This window comes from Bombina bombina, chromosome 8, assembly GCF_027579735.1.
Source record: "Bombina bombina isolate aBomBom1 chromosome 8, aBomBom1.pri, whole genome shotgun sequence".
NCBI lineage: Eukaryota > Metazoa > Chordata > Amphibia > Anura > Bombinatoridae > Bombina > Bombina bombina.
This window is the reverse complement of record NC_069506.1, coordinates 171742852-171762886: the sequence shown is the minus strand read 5'-3', so window position 1 is coordinate 171762886 and position 20035 is coordinate 171742852. Positions and strand designations below refer to the sequence as shown.

General features: G+C 39.6%; 1 protein-coding gene across 1 annotated transcript in view; it reads right to left on the bottom strand.

Moving 5' to 3' along the window:
- The window catches only part of PTPRH (protein tyrosine phosphatase receptor type H), a 317187-nt gene that overhangs the window by 62967 nt on the left and 234185 nt on the right, over positions 1–20035 (bottom strand). The window contains exon 9 of the mRNA XM_053690705.1: positions 2099–2362. Within this exon, the coding sequence (XP_053546680.1) occupies positions 2099–2362 (264 nt within the window). The remainder of the gene's footprint in view (positions 1–2098; positions 2363–20035) is intronic.

Below are 20035 nucleotides of genomic sequence, written 5' to 3'. Positions count from 1 at the left end.
TGAACTTGAATCTGATTGGCTGATTCAATCAGCCAATCAGAATTTTCCTACCTTAATTCCGATTGGCTGATAGAATCCTAGCAGCCAATCGGAATTCGAGGGACGCCATCTTGGATGACGTCCCTTAAAGGAACCTTCATTCGTCGGGAGTTCGTCGTGGAGGAAGGATGTTCCGCATCGGCGGGATGAAGATGGAGCCGGAAGAAAGAAGATTGAAGATGCCGCTTGATAGAAGACTTCAGCCGGATGATGGACCTCTTCAGCCCCCGCTTGGATGAAGACTTCAGCTGATGATGGACCTCTTCAGCCCCTGCTTGGATGAAGACTTCAGCCGATGATGGACCTCTTCAGCCCCCGCTTGGATGAAGACATCGCCCGGATAGGAGGAAGATTTCGGAGCCTCTTCTGGACGGATCGGTGATACCCGGCGTGGTGAAGATAAGGTAGGAAGATCTTCAGGGGCTTAGTGTTAGGTTTATTTAAGGGGGGTTTGGGTTAGATTAGGGGTATGTGGGTGATGGGTTGTAATGTTGGGGGGGTATTGTATGTTTTTTTTTTACAGGCAAAAGAGCAGATTTCTTTTGGGCATGCCCCGCAAAAGGCCCTTTTAAGGGCTGGTAAGGTAAAAGAGCTTTTCAATTTTTATTTTAGAATAGGGTAGGGCATTTTTTTTATTTTGGGGGGCTTTGTTATTTTATTAGGGGGCTTAGAGTAGGTGTAATTAGCTTAAAATTGTTGTAATATTTTTATAATGTTTGTAAAAAATTTTTTATTTTTTGTACTTTAGTTAGTGTATTTATTTGTATTTATTTGTAGGTATTTGTATTTAATTAATTTATTGATAGTGTAGTGTTAGGTGTAATTGTAACTTAGGTTAGGATTTATTTTACAGGTAATTTTGTAATTATTTTAACTAGGTAGCTATTAAATAGTTCTTAACTATTTAATAGCTATTGTACCTGGTTAAAATAAATACAAAGTTGCCTGTAAAATAAATATAAATCCTAAAATAGCTACAATATAATTATTATTTATATTGTAGCTATAATAGGGTTTATTTTACAGGTAAGTATTTAGCTTTAAATAGGAATAATTTATTTAATAAGATTTTTTTTATTTCGTTAGATAAAAATTATATTTAACTTAGGGGGGTGTTAGGGTTAGGGTTAGACTTAGCTTTAGGGGTTAATACATTTATTAGAGTAGCGGTGAGGTCCGGTCGGCAGATTAGGGGTTAATAATTGTAGGTAGGTAGCGGCGACGTTGGGGGGTAATAAATATAATATAGGGGTCGGCGGGGTTAGGGGCAGCAGATTAGGGGTTCATAGGGATAACGTAGGTTGCGGCAGTGTACGGAGCGGCAGATTAGGGGTTAATAAGTGTAAGGTTAGGGGTGTTTAGACTCAGGGTACATGTTAGGGTGTTAGGTGCAGACTTAGGAAGTGTTTCCCCATAGGAAACAATGGGGCTGCGTTAGGAGCTGAACGCTGCTTTTTTGCAGGTGTTAGGTTTTTTTTCAGCTCAAACGGCCCCATTGTTTTCTATGGGGGAATCGTGCACGAGCACGTTTTTGAAGCTGGCCGCGTCCGTAAGCACCGCTGGTATTTAGAGTTGCAGTGGCGGTAAATATGCCAGTACGCTCCCTTTTTTAGAGCCTAACGCAGCCCTTCTGTGAACTCTAAATACCAGCGGTATTTAAAAGGTGCGGGGGGAAAAAAGCATGCGTAGCTAACGCACCCCTTTGGCCGCAGAACTCTAAATCTAGCCGTAATTGTTTATCAAGTCTAATATTTTTTTTTACCTTTTACATTATGGGGCCAACAAATAATATCAACTACACCTTATTTCTACAAAGGTTTGGATTTGCATATAGCCATATAAGATCTGTCAGTTTTTAGATATTTTTTACTCGCACTTGTATATTATATACAACTTTTTTTCTGGTAAGAATAGGAATTAAAAAAAAGACCCTGAATTTTCGGGAGTTTAAAAATCTACTGTCATACAATATAAATTAATTTTATTCCTCAGAAATTGGCTATTAAAAACATCTAAGATTTAAAAACATTAAATAGAACATGCAGGCATGGATACTTACTTGAATAAAAGGAATTGTTCATGTAGGCGCTAAATAATTCATCTATGACTGACTGCACAAAAAAGTTATATTGGGTTCCAGGAAGCAGATTCTCCGCAGTAAAATAATTGTTGCTGCTAGTGTAGGTATTATTACTGCTGCCGAGAATGATCTGTATGGAGAATTTGTATAGGGAAACTCTATTATCATGTGGGTTTGTCCAGTTGATGGTTATGGAAGATGTGTTCCGACTTACAAGCTGAATATCTGCAACAACAGAAGGAACTGGAAAAAAAAAACAAAAGGATTATTGATATTTTGTATTATAAAACAAATAAACTAGTACAAAATTCTTTGCAAAGCAATGAAAACTGGTTATCAACATATGAGAGATTATTGTAAATATGCTATATACCTTCAACCTAGTAATGTATATGCCAAGTGGGTTGTGCACAGATTCAGATTCAGCTCTGTATCACAATGTTTCTACTCACATTCAGAATGCACACACTATTAGTATTATCAAATTTTATTTATATCTCCCTCTAATTAAACACTAGTGACTGTTTTTTTTACATTATGATTCCTTCTGTTAGGACACATATTTAAATTCATGTTGTAAGATGGTAAGACTGATCATTAATGTGATTATCTCCAGAATACTAAAATATATATTAAAGGGACAGTCTAGTTCATTATTCAGACAGGGCAGGTAATTTTAAACAATTTTCCAATTTACTTCTATCACCAATTTTGCTTTGTTCTCTTGGATTTCTTAGTTGAAAGCTTAATCTAGGAGGTTCATATGCTAATTTCTAAGCTCTTGAAGGCCGCATCTTCGCTCTGGGCATTTTGACAGTTTTTCACCACTAGAGGGTGTTAGTTCATATGTTTCATATAGATAACACTGTGCTCATGCACGTGGAGTTCCTAGGAGCCCGTACTGATTTGGCTAAAATGCAAGTCTGTCAAAAGAACTGAAATAAGGGGCAGTTTGCAGAGGCTTAGATACAAGATAATCACAGAGGTAAAAAAGTGTATTAATAAAACTGTGTTGGTTATGCAAAACTAGGGGATAGGCAATAAAAGGATTATTTATCTTTTAAAACAATAAATATTCTGGTATAGACTGTCCCTTTAAGTGGAGTTTCTGAGGTTGAAGTAGAGCAATGATGAGATCACATTACCAAGAGTCTTAAAGGGACATGAAACCTACATTTTTTCTTTCATGATTTAGAAAGAGCATGCAATTTTAAACAACTTTCTAATTTACTTCTATTATCTAATTTGTTTTATTATCTTTATATTCTGCGCTGAAAAGCATATCTAAATAGGCTCAGTAGTTGCTGATTGGTGACTGCACATAGATGCCTCGTGTTATTGGCTCACCCATGTGCATTGCTATTTCTTCAGCAAAGGATATCTAAAAAAATAAGCAAATTAGATAATAGAAGTAAATTGGAATGTTGTTTAAAATTGTATTATCTACCTAAATCATGAAAGAAAATGTTTGGGTTTAGTGTCCCTTTAAGACACTGTCTGCTGATTAGGACCAGCTGTGTGAAGATATAGCCATAAGGTCTCTTTCTTCAAAAGGCTATTTGCACTAAACCCCCAACCACATGGCATGGCCGCAACCATATACCTGGGCAGGATAAGGGGGTTGCATATGAGTGACGTCATTGGTAAAGGGGAGGTAAACTTACACAAAACTCTTCCACACACTGGGGGTCATTCTCTCTCTCTGGATGCATGCAAGGCAGGCCCGGACTGGCCGTCGGGCATACCGGGCATTTTCCCGGTAGGCCGCATGGAGGTAGAGCCCCGCCCACTGCGAGCTCACGCAACAGCATAGAAAAAAAAATTGACAATTGTAATCTAATGTTATATATATATTTGTTTGTACTACTGCAAAAATCAACTTTACTAGTGTTTTTACTCTTCTTGTGGTCACTGCCGCTCGGCGCTCAGTGTGCGCACGCGGCCACCGTACCGTACAATACTATAACAAGAAGTTGCAACGGCCCACAAGTCTCTCAATTGCAAATTGGTAATGGTAATCAGCCAAGGCCAAGCCCGCACCATCTACAAAGTACAAACATTCCAGATTCCATGATGGGCCTCCCCCCGTCTGATTGGCCACACTGTCTGCACATGCGCACTGCTTCCGGCCCCTGTGAGTGACGTCGGAGTCTGACGTCACTCACAGGGGCCGGAAGCAGTGCGCATGTGCATATAGAGTGCAGCCAATCAGAATGGGGGGGGCCATGGAATCTGGAATGTTTGGAGATGGCGCGCAGACTGTGATAGACACATGCCCTGCACGCGGCTACACACTCATGCCGCGTTCCGGGTCCATCACGTGACGTGTCTACAGTCTGTGTCAGGTTGGAGGCGGAGGGCGGGGAGCTGCTGGTGCAGGCGGCAAGGCCGAAAATATGTTGCCCTGAGCCGGGTCCTGACTCACGTGACGGTCTACCCAGAATCCAGGCTGAGTGAGGCTACTGGCTAGGGCCTAGCTGCTAGGCTCCATTGCTCGAGTCACCCAAATAGTCCTCCATCATGGTCTGGATTGGGGCCGGCCGGGCCGCATTTGCTTTCCATGAGGCCGGCGGGGGAGAGCAGCGCCAGGCTGCCAGCGATGAATCTAATGATGATGAGGAGGACGTCATCAGGACTGAGGAGGCTGTGACTCAGCAGGTGGCCGGCAGCAGGGCAGGTAGGTGACCGTCAGGTCTGGTGATGTGGTCTCAGTCTCAGAGGACCTTAATATTATATATATACAATTAATATATTAATATTATTATTATTTATTATATTTACACTTATACAGTAGTATGATTGTAGTTTACACTACAGCTTTAGCTTAGTAAGTGATCTCAGACTCAGTCAGCAGTACTAACTAGGCCTGGCTGAGCTGGCAGACTGGCAGTGTCTATCTCTGTCACATCTGTGTAACACTGTATGTACAGCTGAGTCTGCAGTCTGCAGTGAGGGGCTGTGTGATAGAGAGGAGGGTGAGAAGGGCACTGTGTGAGGGAGAGGAGGGTGAGAAGGGGCTGTGTGATAGAGAGGAGGGTGAGAAGGGCACTGTGTGAGGGAGAGGAGGGTGAGAAGGGGACTGTGTGATAGAGAGGAGGGTGAGAAGGGGCTGTGTGAAGGAGAGGAGGGTGAGAAGGGGCTGTGTGATAGAGAAGAAGGGGCTGTGTGAGGGAGAGGAGGGTGAGAAGGGCACTGTGTGAGGGAGAGGAGGGTGAGAAGGGGCTGTGTGATAGAGAGGAGGGTGAGAAGGGGCTGTGTGAAGGAGAGGAGGGTGAGAAGGGGCTGCGTGATAGAGAAGAAGGGGCTGTGTGAGGGAGAGGAGGGTGAGAAGGGGCTGTGTGATAGAGAGGAGGTTGAGAAGGGGCTGTGTGAGGGAGAGGAGGGTGAGAAGGGGCTGTGTGATAGAGAGGAGGGTGAGAAGGGGCTGTGTGAGGGAGAGGAGGGTGAGAAGGGGCTGTGTGATAGACAGGAGGGTGAGAAGGGGACTGTGTGAGGGAGAGGAGGGTGAGAAGGGGCTGTGTGAGGGAGAGGAGGGTGAGAAGGGGCTGTGTGAGGGAGAGGAGGGTGAGAAGGGGCTGTGTGAGGGAGAGGAGGGTGAGAAGGGGACTGTGTGAGGGAGAGGAGGGTGAGAAAGGGGCTGTGTGATAGAGAGGATGGTGAGAAGGGGCTGTGTGATAGAGAGGAGGGTGAGAAGGGGACTGTGTGATAGAGAGGAGGGTGAGAAGGGGCTGTCTGAGAGAGAGGAGGGTGAGAAGGGGACTGTGTGAGGGAGAGGAGGGTGAGAAGGGGCTGTGTGAGAGAGAGGAGGGAGAGAAGGGGCTGTGTGAGGGAGAGGAGGGTGAGAAGGGGCTGTGTGATAGAGAGGAGGGTGAGAAGGGGCTGTGTGAGAGAGAGGAGGGTGAGAAGGGGACTGCGTTTATTTAATGTACCTTGTGTTGCAAATGACTACTTTAAATGTCTTTGTCATTAAAAAATAGCACTTTATTTTTGTTTTTGTTGTTTTTTTTTTATATTTTACTTAATTTTTCATACCAACCAATGGACAAAATGTACGATTAAATAATAAATGGTATGGGGGGGGGGGGGGGTTGGGCCTCTTTGCCCTAAAATGCCCGGGCCTCTTTTTGGTCCCAGTCCGGCCCTGATGCAAGGTAACAACACATGTGAGTACTTTCTACTGAAAACCTCCATTGCATCACACCACACACACTCACATAGAATGGGTATATATTAGTGTTATATTGATGTTACATCAGTACTGTATTTATATGTAATAGAATGGGCATATGTATTAGTGTAATATTGATGTTTAATTCATTGCTGTATATTTATATGTAGTCTGCATATTGTGTTAATTTTTATATAGCCTCATTTTTGGTGAACAACCTGGGTTGTCCTTGCTGATTGGTGGCTAAATTCATCCACCAATAAACATGTGCTGTCCAGAGTTCTGACCCAAAAAAAAAATCTTAGATGCCTTCTTTTTCAAATAAAGATAGCAAGAGAACAAATAAAAATTGATAATAGGAGTAAATTATAAAGTTGCTTAAAATTGCATGCTCTATCTGAATCATGAAATGAAAAATTTGGGTTCAGTGTCCCTTTAAGTTAGTGATTGTGTGTTAATATTTTATAGTTGGTATAATAATTCATAAGGGATTATTAGGAGGAATATTAGCATATCACTACAAGTATAGTAAACAGACACTAAGAAATAGATTTCTTTCATTTGGCGAGACAGCTATAATTTTTTTTACCAACATACACTTGTTTTAAAGGGGGGACAAATCCATGTTCATTTTTATAACTCAAGGGTGATTTTTGGACGAAAATTGAACTTAGTATTTCTGTTGCTATACTGTCTTTGAATTGAGTGCTTCAGCAATATGTCCCTGGCCAGGACTCAGTCAATCCAGACACAAAAATCTCAGCCACGCAGGACGTGAATCTGATTTGCTTGCAGTCTGAAGACACTTCAAAGTGTGAGTATGGAATTAATTGTTAAATATGCAGAATGTAGCACATTTGAGCCTGTTATTGATGAAAATATTAATATAGTTAAAAGACTGAAAGATTTATGGTTGCAATACGAGAATGAAAATAAACTTGTTGATAAAAAGAGGTTTTGTTTAACAAAAGAAAAGTCTAAGTTACAGAATTGCATAAAACCGTTGTTAGCAATCAAAGACCAATTGAATACAGCAATCACTGGACATTCCCCAATAGCCATGTTGACAGAGATCAATTGTAGCACATTAGATGAGAATTGACCCATGTGTGGTATAAATGCAGAATATATTAATACTTTAGATGAAAATTATGACGCAAGAGGGGAACTTATAGCTTCGTTGAGACAGGGGCTTGAAAACTTAACCCTTATTGCAGTGTTAAATCAGGAGAAACCATCTGCTTCTGAAGAGTATGGGTCACATGTTGATGGGGGGAGGGTGCCTATTCCACACAGTGAGGAAAGATTTGATCACACACAAAATACAGAGAGCACACACATTCCCATACTAACTCCACAGATAACTAAATCAAAAACATTAAGTGCAGAACACCAAACAGATACTTTATCACTAACACCCAGTTTAAGATCCAGGGGAAGAAATGTAACTCAGTCGCAAAATGTACTCTTCTCTACCACCTCTCCTGGAACACCATCCCTGGTAACAACTACCATTAAAAACCAAGATAGAGGTAAAGTAATGAGAAAACTGGTAAAGTTAAAACCTCTCTTTCCAGTGTATGATGTAAAAGCAGATGTATTTACTAACATGTCAAATTTTGAGTCTGCAATATAACAATACATGCTTTCTTCTAAAGAACGTGTATAATGTTAAAGATTTGGCTTCCAGACAGTATTACGGCTAGATTAGGACCACCAGTTGCAAGTCCAGTTAATTTGAATACAGATTGGTTTGAGGAGTATAAATGGGGTTCAGATGGGGACAGATTTAAGCAGTTTGTAAACTAATCACACGCAGTAGAGATTTAGACAGTCACTTTCTGGCAGAAATGCAAGTAGCACAAAATGATGACCCATGGGTATTTGCAGCTAAATTTTAACAAATATATAGATTGACCCATAGAGTTCCCCCTGAACAATTCCCTTATGATATGTTGCAATATTTAATTAAAAATGTCACATACTTGGACCCTAGCATACAAATGATGGCTGATGAAAAGAATACACTAGCGTGTGTGTTATCTATTATAGGAAAGGCTAGGCAAAACATTCTAAAGAAAAGGAACACAGGGCAACACAGGATTGCTGTGGTAACCACTAATGAAGGGAAACAAAAATATTTAGAGGGTCCCTTCAAAGGTGCTTGCTATTATTGCAATAAATATGGGCACAAACAAGTAGATTGCAGATTTTTAAAGAGAATTCAGAAGGAAACCTGAGGAAGGGCAGGAAAGATGACATCCATTTGCACCTCCAAAAGAAAGCTATGACCAGAATTGGTTAGGGAAAAATAACAAGATTAAGCCCCCAGATAAAACAGGACATGAATACACTCCAAAGCTTAGGCCTGGTACTAATCTATATGGCCCAGTGCATGAAGCTTTGAGAGTGATGACTGTGGGGGGAGGGGGAGTTGGATATCATGAGAAAAATTATGAAAATAATTCTCCTCTGATATCCTGCTCCAACTGACTACCTCAGGCCCTGAATGACATGGTCCCTATATGTAACACCTTTAGGGATCATTCTAGATGACACAGGAGCTTCAGTGACTCTGACAGAATTACTATTAAGTCAGACACAGGGGACAAGACAGACATTTTTTGTGGAACTTGGGGGATTCCAGACCCAAGCATCTCTTATCCCAAATGTGACTAGTATTGTTTTCCAGCAGAAGCTATTGAACCTGTGAGGCAAATTATTAGTCAGCTTGAAAGCCAAGGAATAAGTAGAAAATGTTCCTCCTCTAATAATTCTCCTTTGTGGCCAGTACAGAAAGCAAATGATATTTGGAGGTTAACTGCTGATTTTTGCATGTTGAATAAAGTTACCCCATCTGTTAAAAATTTTGTTGCTTCTACTCCTGAAGTTGTATCCAAACTGAATGCCACATGTAGGTGGTATTCCGTTCTGTATATATAAGTAATGGTTTTTGGAGTGTCAAAATAGCCCCAGAATGCCAATATAAGTTTGCTTTTTGCTTCGCTAACATTCAATATTGCTCCAATTATTTGCCCCAGGGCTTTCATAGCTCTCCAACATACTTTCGCCAAGCATTAGCAGAGGTATTAAAAACATTCTCAGTCCAAGAAAGTATCATTCAGTATGTTGAGGATATTTTGTTACAAACAGAGACAGTAGAGGAACATTTGGAGCAGTTTAATGAATTGTTTAGTTTGATTGCTGAATCTGGTCTCAAGTTAAACACTTCAAAGGTAGAATTAATGAGACAAAAGGTGACATTTTTGAGAGTATCAATCCAAAGGGGTACAAGATGCCCAACTAAAAAACGAATTACAGCCATACTTCAGGTGCCCAGACCTTTGCATAGGCAGTCCTTAAGACAATTCTTAGGCTTGGTAATTTGTTTTCATGATTTCTTTGAAGGGTTTGCTGAAAAGCAAAACCTCTCTATGATCTCTTGAAAGGGGAGGATGTTGGGAAAAGACATTTGTATATACAGTAAAAAGTGCCTATGTTACCAGATCACTGACAGAGTACTTACCAATTTGTAATCTAAGGGGAATGGTAAACTGAGCAGGCAAACCATTGTCACATGTTCAAGCCCTTAAGAAATTGTCAGATTGGGGAACATAACACCCATTGCAGGCAGCTATTGTTAAAGTTAAAGCACACACACATTTCACAGATGAACATTCACAAGGAAATGCACAAGTGGACATGTTAGCCAAAAAGGCAGCTTTAGATGGGGAATCATGGCAATCAGATGAGCATGACATTGAGACACAGGAAACATGGATAGAACATGTTGCATCTAAAGATACAGTGGCACACAAAGCAAAGGTTACAATTATAGATCTAGAAGTACCTGATTTGCAAACAGAACAGCAAACACTCCCAAATAGTTATTCAATTTGTAATGGGTTAATATGTTATTCCAATTCCCCTGATCCACAGGCTAAATTGCTTTTTGTGGTCCCAAGTCATTTGCAGGGACCTATAACACAGCAAACACATCCTCTTCTTGGGCATATTGGCCAAAGTGCATTAGAGTACTATTTATGGCAAACATTTCATCAACCAGATTTAGCAGAAACCTGTTTAAAATGTGTACAAGAGTGTTTAATTTGTGCTCAAATAAATCCACGTCCTAAAGGTCAGAGATCCATTCTCCAGAGAATACCAGTAGCAGATGGCCCTTGGAAATCTACCCAAATTGATTTTATTGGCCCACTTCCACTATCAAAGGGGGGGTCTCAGGTATGCCCTAGTAATTGTAGATTTTTTTCAAAATTGGTTGAGGCTATTCCACTTCATTGTGATACTACACAGGCTACTGCCAGAGCACTATGGGAACATGTTTTCTTTAGATCGGGTTTTCCAACACTCATTGAATCAGACAGGGGTACACAGTTTACAGGTCAGGTAATGTAAAATCTCTGTGCCCTACTGGGAATACAGACAAGATTTCATGTACCATACCATACACAACCCTCTGGTATAGTTGAGCGCATGAATTGCACATCAAAAACAAAATTGTCCAAAATGCTTTTCCAGTATGGTAATTCATGGGTCCAGCAGTTCTAATGGCTATTAGAGCTACACCATCAAATGCTACTAAGTGTTCTCCCTATGATCTCATGACAGGGAGAAAGATGGCATTAGGCCACCCATGTGAACCACAATTGTCTACTCCCTTGAGAGATTCTGTGTCTAGAGATCAATATCAGGAGCAGTTGAGCTCACTGCTACATTTTGCTGCCGCTAATATGGCACCAACATATTATAAATGTTCAACTACACCTCAAACTCTGTTTGAGAAGGGGGGATTGATCATGATTAAAAATTTTCACAAAAATTCTCCCTGGGATGCAAATTTGGAAGGGCCTTATAGAATTTTGGACAAATTGGGTAATACTGTGATTAAAATAGAAAGATCAACCCCTGGGAATACCAGAAGGCAGCCTGGTTACAAATGGATCCATGTTGACCAATGTAAATTGTATAAAGGGACAGTTGTCCCAGCTGTAGATATTTCTGCTAAGAACTGATATTCTCTTAATCTTTTTGACAGATTTCATTATGTGGAACCTGAGTGGAATGATCACCACCAACCTCTTGGTATTTGTGTAGGTTTTATTGAAAAAACTTCCAACTTTTGACTGTAATGAATTTTCAATCTCCAACCTCACAAGGAGCCGTATATGGAGTTCTAGCAAGATGATCAGAGGATGGACAAGCTACTGGAGTTCTCAAGACCGTAACAAAGAATGTTTGGAACAACTGACTTTTAATGCAGGTGGGAGGGTTGAAATATTTGCTGAAAAACATCAAGACAATTTAACTGGTTTTTGGAGGGTCAATCAGGGTGATAAAGTGGAATGAGAATGTAAGTATGAATAAGGGTAATCCCGAAACGCGTAAGATATGAAGGGGAGCCAACTTCATATGTTTGTGCTATATCTTAACCTGTAGGTGTTTTTGGTTGTGACAGGTTGTGCTACAAACTTTTTATGTGCTGTTGAATTTTTAATTGAAGAAAATAAAGCTGTTTTAGGAGGAGCCGGTCTGGGATTGCATTTTTTCTGAATGTAAGTGAGTGGCTTGGAGAAAATGGACTGTAGGTCTGGTGGGAGAAGGTATTTCTGTGTCTACAAAATGTGCTAATCCTATTCACAATATGAATGGCGATAACTATAATATAACAAAGTTTATATTTGAACAGCAAATTGGAGAGAGTTACCGCTTCCAACTTTGGTGGAGGGATTGAAGTATACTTAAGAATAGATCAAAAGAGGGAAACAACTACTTTTGCACCTTTGATCTATTCTACTTTAATCACTACACCAAAGGTGAAGCATTATGACAACACTCCAATGTGTGAGGGCAAAGGGTTGTTTCTAGCAGTCCATTTCAAATAAGTACAATCAAGTCAATTCCAATATTGAGGGATGCCACATTCCAATTTATCACATGGATGATTAAAATAATAGATTGGCTATTTTCCACACATAAACAAAATTGTTCCAGAATTACTGCCACTATGGAAAAAACATTAGTTAAATGGGCAGAAGGTACTAGGAGAAGGACCAGGAGGGATATTGTTTATACATTTTTGGGAGGTGTGTGAACAGGGTTAGGGGTAGTAAACTCCATTGACATATCCAGCTTAACAACAACCTTAAAGTCTCAGAGGATGTTAAATGCAAAAGGGATTCATACACAACAAATGATAAACACCCTTGTAGAGACACTGACACAGACAGTCATTCAGGTTCAGGGTCCTGCCATTCAACATACAGAGGAAATATTGATAGGAGTAATTAGTAGTTTAAGGAAAGTATCCTGGGACTTTGTGTGTATTTCCATGCAAACAGAAATATCATAGCACAGGCTACGGAAAATAACCATACACCTTTGGGAGGGTGGAAGCAGTCTGTTGTTAACAGTTTTGCATCAGAACACAAATAATTATGGTTAAACAGTTGGTTAGTTTGCAGGGAAAATATATCCAGGGCTACTTCACTTGTGCCCACTAGTGGTACCTATCAAAAGGTTTATCATTTGTTTTCACTAGGAACACCTGTCACAGAATTTCATGTTTTACATCATGAGTTAGAGTTTTAAAATTTTATATGGAATGGTTCCCATATGGAACAGGTAGACATGTCTGGCTGCATAAGGTTTCCTTTTAAAGTTTTATGTCTACCTCACCAGGTAAGAATAATTTTTGATTCCTGCTGTCATTATCACTCATACCTAGATTACGAGTTTTGCGTTCGTGTTTTAATGCTGAAAAAAATGGCCATTTCAGCGTTAAAACCGGACGCATCCATTACAAGTCTTGTCGGTATAGCTGTACCGCAAGCATTTTAGCCTGTAACGCAACGTCAGTCCCGCACTCAAATAAAAGATGTATTTGCATGGGATTTCCATAGTGCTGCCATTACAAGTTTTGCAGTAAGGATAAAAAGCTTAGGGCTGGATTTAGGGCAAGATTACGCATGGCACACTAACAGTTACGCACAAGCTAAAACGGGTTTATTGCGGCTCTTTGCACCCGTCTTAAGTAGCGTGGTATTACGAGCTGAAAGTAAATGCATTTGCTTAAGCATAATTGAATTTAACATATCTTTATTTGAAAAGCATAAATGTATGTTTAAGAGCCAACCCATTTTTGGTTGAGAACCTGAGTTGCACTTGCTTATTGGTTAGTTACATTTAGCCACCAATAAGCATGTGCAACCCAGGTTCTGAACCAAAAATAGGCCTGCTCTTAAACAAACATTTCTGTTTTTTAAATAAAGATAGCAAGAGAAGGAAGAAAAATTGATAATAGGAGTAAATTAGAGAGTTGCTTACAATTGCATGCTCTGGCATCTATTTATCAAGCTGTCAACCGCAAATACGCTGGAATTCCTCAGCGTATTTGTGTCGAGCCTGATTCCCCTTTTATCAGTTATCAAACCCTACAGACCAGCAAAAGTAGAAATCTGTGACGTAACATACGATCCGCAGGACTCAGTCCGACACAGATCGATGCTTACGTCACTCCAGATGTTCCGAATGCAAGTTCGGCACAATCTTACTACTTTTGCTAGTTATCAAATAACTAGCAGGTACGCTCGGCACTATTCCGGCCCAGCGTACCTGGTTTTCAATCCACCGCCCTGGAGGCGGCGGATGCCATAGGAATCAATAGGAGTCTGAAAGCAGCGAAAGCTCATGTTCGCTGCTGCCCGATATCCCATTGATTCCTATGGTAATGTTTACACCTAACACCCTAACATGTACCCTGAGTCTAAACACCCCTAATCTGCCCCCCCCTACACCGCCGCCACCTACATTAAACTTATTAACCCCTAAACCGCCGCTCCCGGAGCCCACCACTACCTACATTATATTTATTAACCCCTAATCTGCCCCCCCTACACCGCTGCCACTATATTAAATTTATTAACCCCTAAACCTAAGTCTAACCCTAACACCCCCTAACTTAAATATAATTTAAATAAATCTAAATAAATATTCCTAGCATTAAATAAATTATTCCTATTTAAAACTAAATACTTACCTATAAAATAAACCCTAAAATAGCTACAATATAACTAATAGTTACATTGTAGTTAGCTTAGGGTTTATTTTTATTTTACAGGCAAATTTGTATTTATTTTAACTAGGTAGAATAGTTATTAAATAGTTATTAACTATTTAATAACTACCTAGTTAAAATAAATACAAAAGTACCTGTAAAATAAAACCTAACCTAAGTTACAACTACACCTAACACGACACTATAATTAAATTAATTACCTACATTAACTACAATTAAATAAAATTAAATAAAATTAAATAAAATTATCTAAAGTACAAAAAAACAAACACTAAATTACAGAAAATAATAAAATAATTACAAGATTTTTAAACTAATTATACCTAATCTAATCCCCCTAACAAAATAAAAAAGCCCCCAAAAATAAAAAAACCCTACCCTACACTAAATTACAAATAGCCCTTAAAAGGACTAAAGTAATCAGCTCTTTTACCTGAAAAAAAAGTAAAATACCCCCCAACATTAAAACCCACCACCCACACACCCAACCCTACTATAAAAACAACCCAAATCCCCCCTTAAAAAAACCTAACTCTAACCCCCTGAAGATCACCTTACCTTGAGAAGTCTTCTCCCAACCGGGCCGAAGTCCTCAACGAAGCCGGGTGAAGTGGTCCTCCAGACGGGCAGACGTCTTCATCCAAGCCAGGCAGAAGAGGTCCTCCAGACGGGCAGAAGTCTTCATCCAGACGGCATCTTCTATCTTCATCCATCCGGCGCGGAGCGGTTCCATCTTCAAGACATCCGACGCGGAGCATCCTCTTCTTCCGATGTCTTCTTCAACAATGACGGGTCCTTTAAGTGACGTCATCCATGATGGCGTCCCTTCAATTCCGATTGGCTGATAGAATTCTATGAGCCAATCGGAATTAAGGTAGGAAAAATCCTATTGGTTAATGCAATCAGCCAATAGGATTGAAGTTCAATCCGATCCAATCAGCCAATAGGATTGAGCTCGCATTCTATTGGCTGTTCCAATAGGAATGGCTGTGTGTGGGTGGTAGGTTTTAATGTCATCCATGATGGCGTCCCTTCAATTACGATTGGCTGCTAGAATTCTATCAGCCAATCGGAATTAAGGTAGGAAAAATCCTATTGGTTGATGCAATCAGCCAATAGGATTGAAGTTCAATCCTATTGGCTGATCCAATCAGCCATGTAACATATCTCAGCCTAATGTCACTATCCCTTTAAGACTTCCTTCTCTGACTGCTGTATTTGGGCAGTATTCACATTCAGCTTGCTTGCCTGCCTGATTAATCATTCATGCACCTGATTACCTCAGCCTCTTTTTAAGCCTTCTCAGGTCTAATGTGCTTTGCATTAACATTGAAGTGTGATCCTGAACAACAGAGGCTTGTGTCAGTTTCCTGCATGAACTTACCAACTATTCCAAAATACAGCATTTTCTATTACCTATGCTAAATATCATCAAACCGCAAGTATCAAAAATATCTCCATTCTGTTTCCTGGACACAGCTACTTAACAATCTCTGAACTTTATTATAACTCAACTATGCTTTTGCTTACCATCACTCTCTAATTACAATAACATCATCTTACTCAGAACTTTATAACTATTTCTGTGCTTCTAGTTGTCATTGCTGAAATAACCTGCAACAAACCTAGTTTCATCAAACAGTAATTAATGCCTGAGACTTGTAACTTGTCTATCACTTGTGCTGCTCTGATTATACTGATATACAGCTTTACATAATATAATGAACTGTGAACCTGCAACAAACCTTGGTTTGCATATAAATGCACAGAACAGTAATTAATGCCTAAGACTTGCAACCTGTTTATCACTTGTGCTGCTGTGTTTAACCCTGACATACAACCTTATAAAACATTATGTACTGTGAACCTACAACAAACCATAGTTTGCATCTAAGTATCAAACTTCTACCTGTTTACTTTGGAGCCTGAACATTGCTATATAATTCTCTCATTGAATCCTGCAGCTACTCCTGTTAACTAATTATAACTCACAGTGAAGCCAGAATATATTGTAAACAAATATTGCACCCTCCATTAATTCTTCAATAACTTCTAGCAACTATGAATCACAGAATATCATCTATCCACGTCCAGGATACTCTTCCCCGGGTCAGGTGTCGGTGTCTTCAAATCCCTACCACTGCCCCGAGGGTCTGTTTCCTGAGCGCATGTACACCGGATCATGACAAACCAATAGGATTGAGCTCACATTCTATTGGCTGTTCCAATAGGAATGGCTATGTGTGGGTGGTGGGTTTTAATGTTGGGGGGTAGTGTACTTTTTTTTCAGGTAAAAGAGCTGATTACTTTGGGGCAATGCCCCACTAAAAGCCCTTTTAAGGGCTATTTGTAATTTAGTGTAGGGTAGGGCTTTTTTTATTTTGGGGGGCTTTTTTATTTTGTTAGGGGGATTAGATTAGGTGTAAATAGTTCAAAAATCGTGTAATTATTTTATTATTTTCTGTAATTTAGTGTTTGTTTTTTTTGTACTTTAGATAACTTTATTTAATTTTATTTAATTGTAGTTAATGTAGGTAATTAATTTAATTATAGTGTAGTGTTAGGTATAATTGTTAGGTTAGGTTTTATTTTACAGGTACTTTTGTATTTATTTTAACTAGGTAGTTATTAAATAGTTAATAACTATTTAATAACTATTCTACCTAGTTAAAATAAATACAAACTTGCCTGAAAAATAAAAATAAACCCTAGGCTAGCTACAATGTAACTATTAGTTATATTGTAGCTATCTTAGGGTTTATTTTATAGGTAAGTATTTAGTTTTAAATAGGAATAATTTATTTAATGCTAGGAATATTTATTTAGATTTGTTTTAATTATATTTAAGTTAGGGGGTCTTAGGGTTAGGGTTAGATTTAGGTTTAGGGGTTAATAAATTTAATATAGTGGTGGCAGTGTAGAGCGGGGCAGATTAGGGGTTAATAAATATAATGTAGGTGGCGGCGGTGTAGGGGGGGGCAGATTAGGGGTTAATAAATATAATGTAGGTGGCGGTGGGCTCCGGGAGCGGCGGTTTAGGGGTTAAACATTTTATTTAGTTGCGGCGGGGTCCGGGAGCGGCGGTTTAGGGGGTAAAACAGTGTAGTATAGTGTGGGTGTTTAGTAACAGTTTACCAATAAAGCTGGGAAAAAGCAGAAGAGCAGCGAGATCGATGACTGTTAGTTAACAACAGTCCGCTGCTCATCGCTCCGTAGCTTTTTTGGTAATTTTGGAGAACGTATTCAGGTCCGCGGCAGCGAAGTTAGGCGAACTTAGGTGAGCGTATTGGTGCCGTCGAATGCAGGTAAGTTGACGGGTTGATAAGTAGATGCCTCTGTCTCTATACTGGAAGATATTTGGAAAATTTGGGTTTACTATCCCTTTAAGAATAAAAGTTTTTCCTGCTTATACATAACATAATGACGATTAAGTTAAAAAATGGGAAGATATACTCACAGAGTGGTCACTGAAATTGATACAAATTCTAAAAGAACATACAGGTAGATTACGAGTTTTGTGCGCTACAGGGTTTTTAACAACCACAACAAAAGCAGCGTTATTTCACCCTCTATAGCGCAGCCATTACAAGTTTTTAAAAAGCTGACTTGTGCAGGCAATATGGTGGCGTTGAGCTCCATACCGCACCAAAAACAAGCGCTGTTTTGACATGCTTGTGCATGCTTTCCCCATAGACATCAATGGGGAGAGTGGGCTAAAAAAAAAATTAACACCTGCGATTGCGGAATAAAAAGCTCTGTAACGCAGCCCCATTGATGTCTGGGGGGGGGGGGGGAAGTAACGTTTAAACCTAACACCCTAACATAAACCCCACGTCTAAACATCCCTAATCGGCTGCCCCCGACATCTTCGCCACCTACATACAGTTATTAACCCCTAATCTGCCGCTCCCGATATCGCCACCACCGAAATAAAACTATTAACCCCTAATCTGCTGCTCCCGATGTCGCCACTGCTATACTAAAGTTATTAACCCCTATCCCCTGCACCCCAACATCGCCCACACTATAATAAATCTTAACCCCTATTCGGCCGCTCCCCGACATCACCCCAACTAAATAAAGCTATTAACCCCTAAACCTCTGGCCTCCCACATCACTACCACTAAATAAACCTATTAACCCCTAAACCGCCAGTCCCCCACATCAACAACCGAAATTAAACTATTAACCCCTAAACCTAACCCTAACACCCCCTAACTTTAACATAATTAAAATAGAGCTAAATTAAAGTTACAATTATTAATAAAACTAATAGTTATACTGTAGCTAGCTTAGGTTTTATTTTTATTTCACAGGTAAGTTTGTATTTATTTTAACTAGGTAGACTAGTTAGTAAATAGTTATTAACTATTTACTAACTACCTAGTTAAAATAAATACAAACTAACCTGTGAAATAAAACCTAAGCTGCCTTACACTAAAACCTAACATTACAAAAATAAAAACCTACCATTACAAAAAATAAAAAAAACCTACCATTACAAAAAATAACAAACGAAATTTTACAAAATAATAAAAATGATTCCTATTCTAATACCCTTTTAAAAAAATAAAAAATCCACCCCAAAATAAAAAACCCTAATCTATAATAAACTACCAAGGGCCCTTAAAAGGGCCTTTTTGTTGGCCCTTAAAACGTCCTTTTGTAGGGCATTGCCCTAAAGATAATAGCTCTTTTCCTACAAAAGAAAAACAAACACCCCCTAACAGTATACAAACCCCCACCCCCCAAACCCACAAAATAAAAATAAAGTAAAACCTAATCTACCCATTGCCCTGAAAAGGGCATTTGTATGGGCATTGCCCTTAAAAAGGCATTCTAGTTTTTTCCCTGCCCTTAAAAGGGCATTCAGCTCTTTTATGAAATGCCCAAAGCCTAATCTAAAAATAAAAACCCACCACAAAACGAAAAAAAAAAAATTAGACAAAATAACAAACTAATTATCAAAAATAATAAAAATTAAATACCCATTTTAAAAAAAACACACCCCCAAAATAAAAACCTAAATCAGCTCTTTCACCTGAAAAAAAATGACAAAGACCCACTTACATTACAAACCCCCACCCCCCCCAAACCCACAAAATAAAAAAAAACTCTCCAAAAAAACCTAAGCTAACCATTGCCCTGAAAAAGGCATCTGTATGGGCATTGCCCTTAAAAGGGAATTTGGATCTTTTGCATTGCCCTGAAAAGGGCATTTAGCTCTTTTACGAAAAGCCCAAACCCTAAACTAAAAAAAAAACACCCCAAATTTTTTAAAAAAATCCTAACACTAACCCCCAAAGATCCACTTACAGTTGCTGAAGTGCCGCTTGAAGGATCTTCATCCCGACGGCTCCATCTTCATCCAGACGGCTCCATCTTCATCCAGACGGCAGGTGGTTCCATCTTTATCTTCTATCTTTATCCCGGCGGCGTCTTCTATCTTCATCTTGGCGGAGCGGGTCCATCCTGAAGACATCCAATACGGAGCATCCTCTTCATACGGTCGCTGCCGTACACTGAATCTTCAATGCAAGGTATGCGATTCAAGATGGCGTCCCTTGCATTCCTATAGGCTGATTTGATTTTGGAAATTCAAATCAGCCAATAGGATGAGAGCTACTGAAATGCTATTGGCTGTTCAAATCAG